Below are 14,668 nucleotides of genomic sequence, written 5' to 3'. Positions count from 1 at the left end.
TCACTGATATGGCAGCGTGTCCAAGTGGCAGTGTCACAGGTAATGAGGAGCAGTGTGGCTTTTCAAACAATTAAGATGAACAGAAGAGATACAAGAGTTTGGATTTCTAGAGCTTTACATCTAAACAAAAGAAAACATGCAATGATTTGTGGCGATGTTCACAAGGACACGAGCACACTCATCCTCTGTGTCACGTCCAGGGCCTTTGAGTCTGCACCACCAAATGGAGCAGTTAATCCTCAACATCACCCTGCCGACCCCAGTCCTGTCCTTAGTGGTCTGATTCAACTTTGGGTTCCCTTTTTCTACATGGAAATCACGCAACTGCATAGGTGGACTCACCCGCGACCCATCTCCAGGGTTTCGGAGTCATGGTAGGCTGGGTTCAACACCCCGTCTCTGGTTTGTCGGGACATCCTGGAGGAATCTGTAGGCACTTGGAGCAGGCCGCTTGTCTCAGCTTCTCTTCAGCATTGCTAATATCCAAGAATCACCTGTGAAGTGAACAGAAGTCACATAAAAATGATTAATGTTGGTCACAAATCAGGACAGAACAAGATGTACAGCATCAAAGACGTCAGGGTTACCCATTGTAAGTGGTGGAAAGGATGGCATCCCAACGGGGAAGCCATAATGGATGGACCACTGGAGTGAAAGGGCAACACAGCCAGTAAAAAAACAAATAATGGATGGACTGGCGGAAGGTGGGATAGCGGGAATAATTCCTCCTCCAGTGCGAGAGGTGGTGGCATTCCACTGGCTACTCCCAACTTGGACACCCACAGGGTTGCCTGCAAATTGTAGTGTGGGAGAGCAACACTGCTGGGGTCCTTGGGAGTGGCCAGGGGCTGCTGTGGGAACTAAAACGTCATGCTTTATGCAGCTTCCATACAGCCTCCAAAGTACTTGGTGGTCCACATTAATGATAAAATCAATCAATCAATCCATCAATCCACCTATTATATAGTGCCTTTCACTCTATCTAATCCTGCCGACTCTACTAGAATTAAAATCTATCAATCAATCAATCCATCAATCCACCTATTATATAGTGCCTTTCACTCTATCTAATCCTGCTGACTATACTAGAATTAAAATCTATCAATCAATCCATCTATCTATCTATCTATTAAATAGACAGATAGATATAGATAGATAGAGTGCACTATTTAATAGATAGATAGATGGATAGATGGATTGATTGATAGATTTTAATTCTAGTATACTCAGCAGGATTAGATAGATAGATAGATAGATGAGTGAAAGGCACTATCTATCTATCTATCTATCTATTTAATCCTGCTGACAATACTAAAAAAAGATAGCTATATTTAAATTTTAGTGTAGTCGGCAGGATTAAATAGATAGCTAGAGAGACAGACTACACTAAAATTAAAATATCTATCTACAGGGTGGTAAATATCTAATTATGCAGATCCAGATCGGCTGGATAACTTTGATTTATGCAGGGATGATTCCTGTTCGGTGCAAAGACGATTCTTCACGTCGTCAGTTCGGACACTTCTCGATGGTCCAGGATTTTTCAGGTAATTTTCTATGTAATAAACTTAATAAGTTATAGCGTAATGAAAATTGCATAATAGATCTGGACCACCCTATATTTAATCCTGCCGAATATACTAAAGATCAAAATCTATCTATCTATTATATAGTGCCTTTCACTCTATGTATCTAATCCTGCCAACTATACTAAATATTAAAATCGATCTATTATATATATTATCTCTCTCTCTCTCTCTCTCTCTTCCATTATGCAATACCATGGCACCAGGGGCTGCTGTGGGAAGTGAACCTTCTTGCTTTATGCACATTTCAAGTAGCCCAGAAGCACTTGAGGGTCCACATGAATGACAAATCTATCTATTATATCATGCCTTTCATATCCATCTGTCTATCATATAGTGCCTAGGAGATGGGCAAAATTAAACAGAGTATTCTGATCATTGGGGTTCCCAGACGACACAGTGGTATTCTTGAAGATGGGGGTACCAGGACAAGGAAATGGAGGCTGGGGGATCAACTCGGCCACACAGAATGCACAATACAAGGGTAAAAGGGCCCATAGGAGGCTTTGTGCAATGCAGCAAAGAAAGCGCCAACTGGTTTTTCATGAGGTGAGAAAGAATGAGGAAAGACAAAAAGTGGATGGGAAGGAAGAGGCGAGGAATGCGAAACACCACGTGTCTCAAGGACTGACTGACCTCAGTGGACGATTAAAGAAAAAAGGAAGAGGAAGGAAGGAATGGAGAACCCTGACCTTAGTGCCCAGAATGCCCAGAGTCATCAAAAACATCCCCTCGAGAGATAACCAGTGCTGAAAAGAAATGGGCTGCCCACCAAAGTGTCGAGCTTGATTACTGCCCGCTGTAGAAGAGGAGACAAAACACAGAAAATGGTTTGGGGTACAACTGTAACCCCGTAAAATATGGAGAGATTAGTAACGACTTTTCAAATGTCAGTCCCAACACAGAAATGGACTGGAATGGCAGGATCCCGATTTACAAGGACTGTCAGCAGGGTTAGGATTATTTAACTTTGAGAATTTAGGGACATATACCTACCTCTCTGGGTGGGTACCCTTTAAACCCCCCCACCTGCATGTAGGCGTGGCACTTGCACTCTTCATCAGCAGGTTACATAGGGGTAGGGTTAGGGTAAGGGAGCAGCAAGAGAGAAGACATTTGACCACAGCGCCAACCCCTGGTCTGGCGGGTAATGACCATCACCAGAGCCCTTAAGCTGCCTCCCCAGCGCACACGCGTGTGACACACTGCAGAACTCCACAGTCAAATTGTGTTGAGGCGCAGATCAGGGCGAGGGGTTAAAACCAGTTCTAAAGCTTGGAGTGTCCCAAGAGCACAACGGCCTCAAGAATTGGGGACTGGAAGAAGTTTGGAACCAGTAGGACTCTTTCTACATTTACATTTACTTATTTGGTGACGAGGTGACTTATCCAAATCCAAACCCTATTACGTGATATCATCAACTGTTGAATTCTGCTCTGTACTTGTAATATTTCTATTGTTCTATTATATTGTATTGAGGATTACTTGTGCTCTGTTCTGTGTATTGTGTCATATTCACCCCCATCTTTTTGACACCCACCCTACTTGGAAAGGGGGTCTCTCTCTTTGAAGAGCCCTTTCCTGAGGTTTTTTCCATTTTTTTTATTTCTGGGGAGTTTTTTCTTTGTCTTCTTCGAGAGTCAAGAGGCTGGGCCTGTTAAAGCCCATTGCGGCACTTCTTGTGTGATTTTGGGCTATATAAAAATAAATTGCATTGCATTGTATTTAAATTTATGGTACAATTGATTCCATTTCTTTTGGTTTTCCAATTGGAGCCCAAGCAGGTCAAGTGACTCGCTCAGGGTCACAAACTGGTGTCAGTAGTGGGATTTGAAGCCACAACCTCAGGATTTGAGGCCCAAAGCCTTAACCTCTACACCACACTGCCTAGAGCTGGCCGCCTGGCAAAACTGAGTAACCACTGCATGTCAGGACGAAAACGAAGCCATGGAGTCCAGGGGGTCTCTCTGTAGACCACCGTGATCAAATGGTGGTGAGGCAGAGATCAGGGTGAGGAAGACGCTTCCCTAGCCCTCAAGAACTCTTCATGGACCCGTGCACCATCATAATCCACAGTTTGTCCTTTCTTCATTGACTTCAACGCACATCTCGGAGTTTGTAGAAATTCCCAAGCATTTCCACATTTTTATCGAATGCGAGGCAAAATGAATTCAGCAGGATTCACTCTTCACTAATGTTGGAGAACCGGTCCTTAGTCTTTCTGGCTCTGAGCGCTGTTACGTATTTCTGAAGAGGCTACGCACGCCTCTTTTGGTTTCATTTCAGTCTTCAGGACTTGATTCCGTGTTTTTGTGTTGGGTGTCATTCTCCTTAGTCACATTATGACAACAAATCAGGGCAAGGACTTGTGCACAAAAAGCCGGGTGGAGTAGCAGGTTTCTCTTAAATTTGTACCCGCTTTACTTTGATACTTCCTGTAATTATCCCTTGTGGCACCTACAGGGGTGTGCCAGCCATGCTGCCTGACACAAACAGACGCCACAGAAGGCACAAGTTTAAAGCACTCACGCGTTTTATTTTCTTTTTCTCCCTTGTGGGACGCGTCTTCCCCATCTTCCACAAGTCTAGCGCAGTCCCAGAAGCACAAGCACAATACCACACCCATTCTTCTTCTTCTTCTTCTCTTTCTCTTTCTTTTTACTCCTCCGCTCCTCCTGGCAGTAAACTTCGTCTCCCTCCTCCCGACTCTGGCTCACCGGGGTAGCGGTTTGTCTGCCCCTTTAAGGCCCCCAGAACAGGTGCTTGATGACCGTCTTCCTGGAGTGGCAGAAGAACTGCCCATGAGGGCTCAGCAGCTGGTGCAGCACCCCCTGGTGGCGCCCACAGATCCCAACAGGGCTGCCCCAAACTCCAACTCCCATGGAGCCCTGCGGAGCCCAGGGGGCTGCCATCTAGCACTCCGGGGGAGGTAACGCTCTGGCCACACTTGCTCCTCGGGTCCTCCCAGCGTGGAGGCACCCTGGCCGTCCATCACACCCACCAGCTTGTTCTTTGATAATAAATGTGCTATTCTGATTTGTATTTAGAGCCCCCCCAAGATTGTAAAGTGTACTGGTACTCCATGCCACCGAGACTGCCCCCACCTGGATGAATATAATTATCACATTCAGTACCTGCCCTTGGTTGCTCCATGCATGCTTTTTTAAAGCGGTAAACCTCCAAGAGCTTCTCCCTGGTAATGGACACCAAGCATGGACTGGCATTCCGGCTGGGATGCCAATTTATTGATAGGGCAGTGTTAGACTACTTACATGGACTATTTGCTGCCCTGACACGGCAGTTGGCAATTCTCCTGGACTACAGTGCCAATTAGGACCCCCACGGGGCTGGCGGCTGGGAGTTGTAGTCCAGTAGCGCAGCCCAATGGTGCTCCATTGGTGCCACCAGGGGGAGCTGGAGGGGCAAATCGCCCCCACTTCGTAACACCGGACACGCTCCCAGCTCTGGCATAAAAGGACCCCCCTCGATTTCATCCAGGCAAGTCGGGAGTCGGGTGGCAGTGGGCAACACTCATCTGGAAAGAGAGAAAAGGAAGGAAAGAAGAAAGGTGGGGAAAGGAGGGGTGGTATCTGTGCGGTCTGTTCACCATTATTTGAACTTGAGCTTATATTGGTGCCGGTGTGTCGAAGGGTTTGGGGCTCACTGGCGCCCCCTACCGGTCCCATCTTCCCACCCTACTTTTTACTCCACTCGTTCTTTTCACCCTGTTCTTTCTCTCTTTTATTTCTTTTTCCTGTACATGTTATTATTCTGTTTAGCTGCTCTGTTTCAGGGTTAGGGTTAGGGTTCAGGGAACTGAGCTTGCCCTTTAAATGATCTTGTTGATTCGGTGGTCTGCTCTTGAAGTGATGTTACCAGTCCGGCACACCTCACCACTCTGGCCATGACAAACAAGAGTTGTAGAATACGTGAAGGATGGCACTGCCCACATTGAAGGAACGCCTGGTCTGCCCTTCCTCCTATAGAGCCTCTGCGTCACGAGACCGGTCACAATGGTCATGTCACATCCCGTCTCCCAAGTCTCTCTGCTGAGGCGGAACGGGACATTGGACGTCCGCGTTTCTTTTTGAACATTTTTTATTTTTAATGGGGTTCCCCCCCAGGAGGCCTCCAACGCTTCACCTCGTCTCATTCTTGTTCTTCTTATAAGGTCCATAAAGGCCTACTGGCTGGCACGCTGCACTCTAATGTGTGCCAAGTGTCCACAAACATTCTAACTTTTGTGTAAAACGTCCCCTGAAATGTGTTCTTGTTACAGAATTGATTTTAAAGTAACAGCAGGGAGCCACGGGACGAACTCCATTTGTAATCTGAAACACTTCCTCGGTCTCCCCACTTAATCTCCGTTTGCTTAAACTGAACTTTGCGCCGTGGAAAACGATTTTGATAAAAGTTTTACTTCTTTCGCATTCTTCTTTGAAGTGATGTGGTTTTAAGGAGCAAACACATTTTCAAAAAGCAGACCAGAAGGTCACACGTTTGTAGTTTATAGGCAGGGCAGAGTCACACAGCCAAGGCCTTTGAAGGCCATAAAATGGCAGATCCTTATCTTGATCTTTTCTTGGATTTTAAAGGCCAAAATTAGCATTTGTTCTGTTCATTTTGATTGAATTGTTCGCTAGTGTTTGGCTTTGTAAACCATTTTGTTTCATAAAGCCACAGCCATTTGGTAGAGCAGTTGCTGTCACTTGCCAGGTGATCACTTCCTGGAGGCCGTGTCACATGTCACCAAAGGCGGCAGCGATTTATAAGGTGCCACCTGTTCAAGATACGCGTTGTGTGCTGCAGGATTAGAGGTTTAGACTTTCACTTTCTCCTTCGACTTTGGGCGGAGTGGTGCCTCTGAGGCTAGGGTGGCAATCTGAAGGTTGCCGGTTCGAATCCCGTTAAATGCTCTGTTGGGCCCTTGAGCTGCAATTGCTCCGTCCTGGGTATGACGTTAACCTGCATCCATCTGTGCATGAAGGCCCTCCAACTGGCAGGGAAACACTTGTGGGTTGGTGGCAGAATTGGCACTGCAGCCACCATTAAAAGAAAAAAAAACTCCCACTGTTCCACTCCATCTGAACTGGTGTGGTGCTGAGGTGTCACCTGTTGCATGGCTGCGCTCGGGTCCTAATCTGGGATCCTGAGTTGGTTTGTCATGTGGTGGGTGCGGCAATGCACTCTATCAGCGCCCGCTCCTAACCGCCATCGACTTTGGTTTTAGTTCAGCCATTTAATTGTGACATCCTTCACATCTTCTACAACTCTGTGATGGCCAGTGTGGTGTGCTGGGTTGGTAACATTAAGGGGGGGGGGCACCAAATCAACAAGCTAATTAAGAGGACAGCCTCAGTTACAGGACACTCTCCGGAGGAGATTAATAAAGGCAAACTGAGGGCCATCATGAACAACGCCACACATCATCCTCTGAGACACCAACACGGAGGACTTCAAGACAAGGAAATTATTTCGCCGACGTGCTGGCCTTGCTTGTATTAGCGGCTAAGTGAGTTTCTGTTTCCTTGGGGGCGGAGCCTTTACCCCGACTCCACCTCTCACTTCTGGACAGACAGACACACACACTTTCACGTGTAGAGTTTAAATATAAGACTAGCTGTGTAAGCCGGTGCTGTAAAAAGCCCGAGCTCCTAGAAACTATTGAAATCGTCAGAAAACACTTCACCTCGTTTCATTCTTGTTCTTCTTACAAGGTCCATAAAGGCCTACTGGCTGGCACGCCGCCCTCTAATGTGTGCCAAGTGTCCACGATTCTTGGTGTGAAGAGAAACATTCTAACTTTTGTGTAAAACGTCCCCTTAAATGTGTTCTTGTTACAGAATTGATTTTAAAGTAACAGCAGAGAGCCACGGGACGAACTCCATTTGTAATCTGAACCACTTCCTCGGTCTCCCCACTTAATCTCCGTTTGCTTAAACTGAACTTTGCGCCGATGTAAACGCTTTTGATAAAAGTTTTACTTCTTTAGCATCCTTCTTTGAAGTGATGTGGTTATAAGGAGCAAACACATTTTTCAGAAAGCGGACCAGAAGGTCACACTTTTGTAGTTTAATTTAATATTAGGAATCCTCCTCCATCTCACTCACCCCAAGCCATCAAGAAACTGGATTTTCTGCAATATTATCGCTCAGGGCCCCGGAGCACAAAACAGCGTAATTACTCGGTTCAGCGGCACTCGAGTTGCCAGACTCGCCGGCACAAATGCATTCCTTTGTCTTTGCATAATCCGAGTGTGTTGTGCAGGAGACAAAAGGAAAAGCCGCACACAAAAAAAAAACAAAACACCAAAGGTCTTCATCATGGCCGGCCAGCCGGCCGGCCCCCCCGCTCTGTGTGAGAGTTCAGTGCGATGGCTCGACACACAACCACGGGACTTTCCAGAATGTCGCAAGTCCGGTTCTTTGGATACAACTTAGAAAAGGCCTGTCGGTGGATACGCTGACGGTCCTTCGTCACCATCATTAGGATTCTGTCATTTTTCCTCTCGCTAGTTAAGCCGTTTTCTCTTGATGGGTTTTCTGAGGTCCAAGAAACCGGCCATTGAGGGTCCTTAGCTTCCCCCCCACCCGTCTGGTCTGTGCGAGATGAGAAACTTCTGACCGCCAGACAGAGCTCCCCGAAAGACCCAAATCATGACGGCCAAAGGTCTTATTACTTTGATTTTGTTGATTTACTCACCACAGGTTGTATTTTTGAAGGTTAAGTTGACTGATTAATTAAATGGGATGACCCGAGTTGGGGTCCCGACTGTTCTTCTGTTTTACATCCTGTCATTCTGGCACTCGGCCACAGTATATACCTTCAGTATATGTTCGGGTGGAGCAACCATGGACTGTGCAATACCTCTTCCTGGACGCTAGATGGTGACATCCCTGCAGCTTAGCAGTGCCCCGGATTCCCGCAGGGCACTATGAGAGATGGAGTTCGGCATCACAGCCCTGCTGGGTACTGTGGGTGCCACCAGGGGACGCTGCTGGGAGATACGGGGACTTCTGTTTCCCATATAGCCCGGAAGTATTCCCAAGTCATGGAGACGGAAGGACAGAAGCACTTCCGGGTCAAGGACTATATAAATGACTAGGGGAGACCCAGCAGGAGAGCCGGAGTTGGGAGGGAGCGTGATGGAGCTGCTGGGAGGAGAGAATTGTTGTATTTATTTAATTATTTATATTGTATTTGGTGGATGTGGTGCTTTGAAGGCACTATTGCTGAAAAGAAGATTAAAAATCGGCTTGGCGCTTTTATGTTTGGGTCCAGAGCATCTGTCTATTGGGTTTCAAGGGGCAGCAGCGCCCCAAACGTCCACAATGTTCAGGGGGAGTAACCATGGACTATTCAATACCTCCCCCTGGACGCTAGACGGCAACCCCTGGGTTGGAGCGGTGCCTTGGTTTCCCGCAGGGCTCCATGGGAAATGAAGTTTGGTGCAGCCCTGTTGGGTCCCGCAGGCGCCGCCAGGGGGTGCTGCAGCTGGAGCTCCTGAGGGCTTATGGGTAGTGTTATCACCACAGCCGGAACTCGGCAATCGAGCACCTGTAGCACTTCTGGGTGGAGCCAACGGCCACCACTTTCTGAGTCGGGAGGAGGAGGAGGAGGATGAAGCAGCCTGGGAGGAGTGGTGGAGGAAGAAGAGTGTGCTGTGGTGTCTTTCTTTGGGTTTATTTGGTGTGCTTTGGGACCGTGTACTGCCTGTGGGACACGGGGAAGACGTGCCCCACAGGTGAAGAAAAAGAAATCATTTTTGGTTGATTTTGACGTTCCTCTGTTGTCAGTCTGTGTCGGGTCGGGTGCATATATAGCGCCTTTCACAACTGTATAATGTCAGATTCCTCGACTCCACTACAGTTACAGCAGCTTGACTGATGAGCTCACACTTTCAATTTGGTAAGAAAGCGGCTCAGCTGACACTAACACAAAGGCGCAGGCCTGTCTAACTTGTCCTTCTGGAGTGTCTTCTTCTCTAAAGACAACTTAATAATCCCCGGTAAATAATCAATGGTGTCACTCGGTGACTAGAAATGTAATTATCGACATTCCAAGGGAAGTGGCATTGGAGTCCATCCAAATGATTTGCTGTACAGCTGTACTGGGGCAGCCATTTACAAATATGAGGAGGAGGTGGCTTTGACTCCAGGCTGCTGCCCTGTTGTTCCCATGATGGGCCGAACCTCACATTTCCTAAGACAACTTACAGCTCAATGGACACAATAGAGGGTCTGTCTATACAGGCTGAAACAGGTCATTATTGGCCCTTTTCAAAGGCATCTGGATATCTGTTGGGGAATCGAGAATTATGAGCCTTCTGATCACAGCGGTTGGGCGCTCACATTACAACATCTCACACGCCATCCATTTCTGCAAGACAAATTGGCAGACGTTGCAGAGCCGCTGCTTGTGGACCGAGAGAGTCAAGTTGCTCGTGAACAAGGCTGACCAGGCCTGGCTCCAGCTTTTCAGGTGACCTGGGCAAAGCTGTAAATGGATCCCCCAAGTCTTACAGATATCCCGGGACATTGACAGGGCCTCGGAGTTTTGAGGGCTTCATTATATATTAATTAGACTGCAGAGTGCGGGGAAGACCAACTTTGTGTTTTACTAGCATGCTGATTACCACACTGTACATTATATTAGAGAGGTAGGGGTGGGTGGGTGTTCCCACCCACGTCCCCACCCACATCACCGTCCCTGTCCCTGTCCCCGTCCCCATCCCTGTGGGTGTCACCGTCCCCGTCCCTGACTCCATCACCATCCCTGTCCACATCTTCGTCCCTATCCCCTTTGGTGCTGGGTCAGGATCTCTAATGTTAAAAAAAAATGTCTCCCCCGGATTATTTTCAAATTTGGTATCTTATGTCCTTTTTGTTAATTTTTGGTTCCTTGTATAATCCATCCATCCATTATCCAACCCGCTATATCCTAACTACAGGGTCACAGGGGTCTGCTGGAGCCAATCCCAGCCAACACAGGGCGCAAGGCAGGAAACAAACCCCGGGCAGGGTGCCAGCCCACCGCAGTTGGCTATTATCATTTCTGTTAATTGTGTTATTTACGTTTATTATTTGTATAATTATGTATTTTTAATTACTTCTGTCCATTGTTTGGTTTCTACATGTGGATGATTGTTCTGCCAGGTTCCCCTGTGCTTTGTGTGTGTGTCCAAGAGGCGGGGCCACCTGTCAGTCTCACTTGAGGGACTGCCCCCAGCTCTGTAAAGGCTCATGGGAATTGCAGTCCCCCGTTTGCGCCCAGTGCTGGTGAGTTCTCACCTTTATGATGATTCTCTCTTTGGGTTTTCTAGCTTTTTCACATTTGAAGATTTAAAACTCCAGTTTAATGTTTTTGGGACTTGGTTACTGCAGACTGCCTTTTGACTTTTGTTCTTTATTTACTTTTTTTGGAATAAATCTTATCAATGGTCTTTGTTTGCCCTTTCATCCACTAGCCGGAGGTTTACGGTCATCCTCCCTCTGGTATGTCTCAGACGATATCTGGCGAACATTACTTATATTTTTGAACTTTTCAAGTTAAATACAATTTGGCATTGTGAAGGCCAAAGCCAGCCAGTAGAGTGGGAGCTCAGACTGCCTTTGAGCGCACCCTCTCAGGGCAAGTACATTGAAATCCTAGCCTGCTTTTCTGGCTCTTGGGAGTCCTCACACCACCTTGGGTATTTTAGGCGGGCAGTTCACCTAAGTCAAGGAGTTTATTATATATTTTCCTTAATATTATTAACCACCTCTTACCTACGCAGTGGTAGCGCTGCTGCCTCGTAGTTAGGAGACCTGTCTGGGTTCGCTTCCCGGGTCCTCCCTGCGTGGAGTTTGCATGTTCTCCCCGTGTCTTCATGGGTTTCCTACCACAGTCCAAAGACATGCAGGTTTGGTGCATTGGCGATCCTAAACTGTACCTCTTAGTATGTGTGTGTGCCCTGCGGTGGGCTGGCGCCCTGCTTGGGGATTTGTTCCTGCCTTGCCCTGTGTTGGCTGGGATTGGCTCCAGCAGACCCCTATGACCCTGTAGTTAGGATATAAAGGGTTAGATATAATGGCTGACTGACTGACTGATCTCTTACCTACAGGAAAAACAACACGTACCCCTACATTGGCACAGGCTATCAATACATCCTCTCATCCAACAATCACCAGAACACAGAAAGCAGTTCAAGGCAGCAGAATACAACATGGCTGTTGGTACCAGATGGGTACATGAAACTCGTGCGGAGTCTGAGATGGCATGTGGCAGTAGGAGTTGAGTTTCAGGGAGTAAAAAGCTCCGTCTGTTAGCCTTGGCTACCGTATCCAGAGGAAGCCTCTCTCAAATGAGCAACTCATTACACTTTAATCAGAAGCTTGAATTACAGCTGCTGCGTTTACAGCCGTCGTAAATTGTACCCGGTGACTTGTGTCGGCTTTGTAAAATTGAGGAAATTGTGCAACAGAAAAATGAGTGTCCTTAACCACACCAGACCGACAAGGCTGTGCACTTGTAACGTCTCCTTAACTGCCCTTCGCATTTTGCAAAAATGGACAACACAACAACCCCAATTCGAGGGAACTTCAACTCAGGGCTGTCTTAACAGCATTATAGACCCCCGGGCAAAGCAGTGCACTGGCACCCCTAACTGCACAACCACTCAGCAAGTCACAGAGGTTAGAATGGGGCCCCCTGGGCAACTACCCGGCGTGCCCAGGCGTTAAGACCTCCCTGCCCTCACCGCCCCAAGATCTGCGTCTTCTCAGCTACTTTGACACCCTGGCTCCATTTAAGACCTGGTAGGCTGAAGCCAGCCAGTGGAGTTGTGGGTCAGGCTGGCTGGGGTTGGCCCTGGTTGGGGATTTTCTTGGAGGCCAACACCCCTCTTTGCTATGGTAGTGCACTCAGATCATTACAACTAGTGTCTTGGTGGGTTTTTCTCGGGTTACTGCGGCTTTCCTCCCATATCCCCAAAGATGTGCAGTTTAAGTTAACCTGTGTACGTTGTGAGTGGACCCTGTGATGGCCTAGTGTCCTGTTGTGCCCAGTGCTGCCAGGGCATTCTCTGGCTCTTTATGACTCTGAATATTATGATATGATTCACCTAATAACACATCTGTCAAGATTTATCTCTCAACAGGCCAAGGTGGTGTGAGGCATTCAAAAACACAAGAGGGAAGCAGGCCAGAATCCCACCAGCCTGCCCAGAAGTAGGTGCACCAAAAGGCAGCCCTGGCTTCCACTCGAGTGGCTGGCTTCGGCCTACACCAGGCCAAAATACACGTCACTCTCAAAAGCGTTTCCCAAAACACATTTAAAATGTCTGACAAAGGAGAGGATCACTGTTAACCCCTGGCTTGTACAGAGCAAGACAATGAAGAAATGTTATAAAGGATTGATTCACTTAAAGAACAGGAAAAAAAAAAAAAAAACAAAAACGTTCACAATAGAAAAAATAATTCAACTGAAACCAAAAGAGTCTCAATATGAAATCCACAAGAAAATCCAAGTAACAGAAGCAAAAAAAAAAAAATAGTCAAGAGCTTGAGATCAAAATCAACGAAAATGCAACAGTCATAAATCCCACCAAAAGAGCGCATTCAAACTGAACCACCTGACTTTATAGGGCTAAAGGGGCGGTCCCTTAACAAGGATGGCTAGCTGGCCCCGCCTCTTAGGGCTCCACCCACAAAATACAAAGAACACAAGAGATCCTCAAAACACACACAGATAATACATGAGAACTTAACATATAAGACAAAATAAGACAAATAGTCTTTTTCTTTTTTCGGCTGCTCCCATTAGTGGTCGCCACAGCGGATCATCTTCTTCTATATCTTTCTGTCCTCGTCATCTTGTTCTGTTACACCCATCACCTGCATGTCCTCTCTCACCACATCCATAAACCTTCTCTTTGGCCTTCCCCCTTAGCATCCTTTTCCCAGTATACCCCTCATCTCTCCTCCTCACAGGTCCAAATCAACGCCACCTCGCCTCTCTGACTTTGTCTCCCAACCGTCCCACTTGAGCTGACCCTCTAATGTCCTCATTTCTAAACCTGTCCCTCCTCGTCACCCCCAATGCAAATCTTAGCATCTTTAACTCTGCCACCTCCAGCTCTGTCTCCTGCTTTCTGGTCAGTGCCACCGTCTCCAGCTCATATGACACAGCTGGTCTCACTACTGTCCTGTAGCTATGAATAATGATGAAAAATGGAAAGGCCGTTGGTCCAGACGACATACCTGTGGAAGCATGGAGGTGTTTAAGAGAGATGGCAGTGGAGTTTTTAACCAGATTGTTTAATGGAATCTTGGAAAGTGAGAGAATGATGAGGAGTGGAGAAGAACTGTACTGGTGGGCCGATATTTAAGAATAAGGGGGGTGTGCAGGACTGCAGTAACTACAGGGGGATAAAATTGATGAGCCACAGCATGAAGTTATGGGAAGGAGTAGTGGAAGCTCAGTTAAGAAGGGAGGTGATGATTAGCGAGCAGCAGGATGGTTTCATGCCAAGAAGGAGCACCACAGATGTGATGTTTGCTCTGAGGGTGTTGATGGAGAAGTTTAGAGAAGGTCAGAAGGAGTTGCATTGTGTCTTTGTGGACCTGAAGAAAGCAAATGACAGGGTGACTGAGAGGAGTTGTGGTATTGAATGAGGAAGTCAGGAGTGACAGAGAAGTACGTAAGAGTTGTACAGGATATGAACGAGGGAAGTGTGACCGTGGGGAGGTCTGCAGTAGGAGTGACGGAGGTGGGATTACATCAGGGATCGGCGCTGAGCCCGTTCTTATTGTCAATGGTGATGGACAGGCTGACAGACGAGATTAGACAGGAGACCCCATCGACTGTGATGTCTGCTGATGACATTGTGATCTGCAGGTTGAGGAGACCCTGGAGAGGTGGAGATATGAGAGGAGAGGAATGAAGGTCAGTAGGACCACCAGGACAGAATACATGTGTGTGAATGACAGGGAGGTCAGTGGAGTGGTGAGAGAGCTGGTGAAGGTGGAGGAGTTGAAATACTTGGGATCAACAGTACAGAGCAATGGGGAGTGTGGAAGAAAAGTGAAGTAGAGAGTGCAGGC

General features: G+C 47.3%; 1 protein-coding gene across 5 annotated transcripts in view; it reads right to left on the bottom strand.

Annotated features, from left to right (window-relative positions):
- Nucleotides 1-14,668, bottom strand: part of tmc5 (transmembrane channel like 5) — a 117,495-nt gene that overhangs the window by 84,742 nt on the left and 18,085 nt on the right. For all 5 annotated transcript variants that reach the window (XM_039775783.1, XM_039775784.1, XM_039775787.1 and 2 more), the window contains exon 2: nucleotides 343-494. In XM_039775783.1, coding sequence (XP_039631717.1) covers nucleotides 343-416 — 74 coding nt within the window. In that variant the 5' untranslated portion in view covers nucleotides 417-494. The remainder of the gene's footprint in view (nucleotides 1-342; nucleotides 495-14,668) is intronic.

The sequence above is a fragment of the Polypterus senegalus genome, chromosome 13 (genome assembly GCF_016835505.1).
Source record: "Polypterus senegalus isolate Bchr_013 chromosome 13, ASM1683550v1, whole genome shotgun sequence".
NCBI lineage: Eukaryota > Metazoa > Chordata > Cladistia > Polypteriformes > Polypteridae > Polypterus > Polypterus senegalus.
Note: the sequence above shows the minus strand (reverse complement) of the source record. Positions and strands in the feature narration are given on the sequence as shown.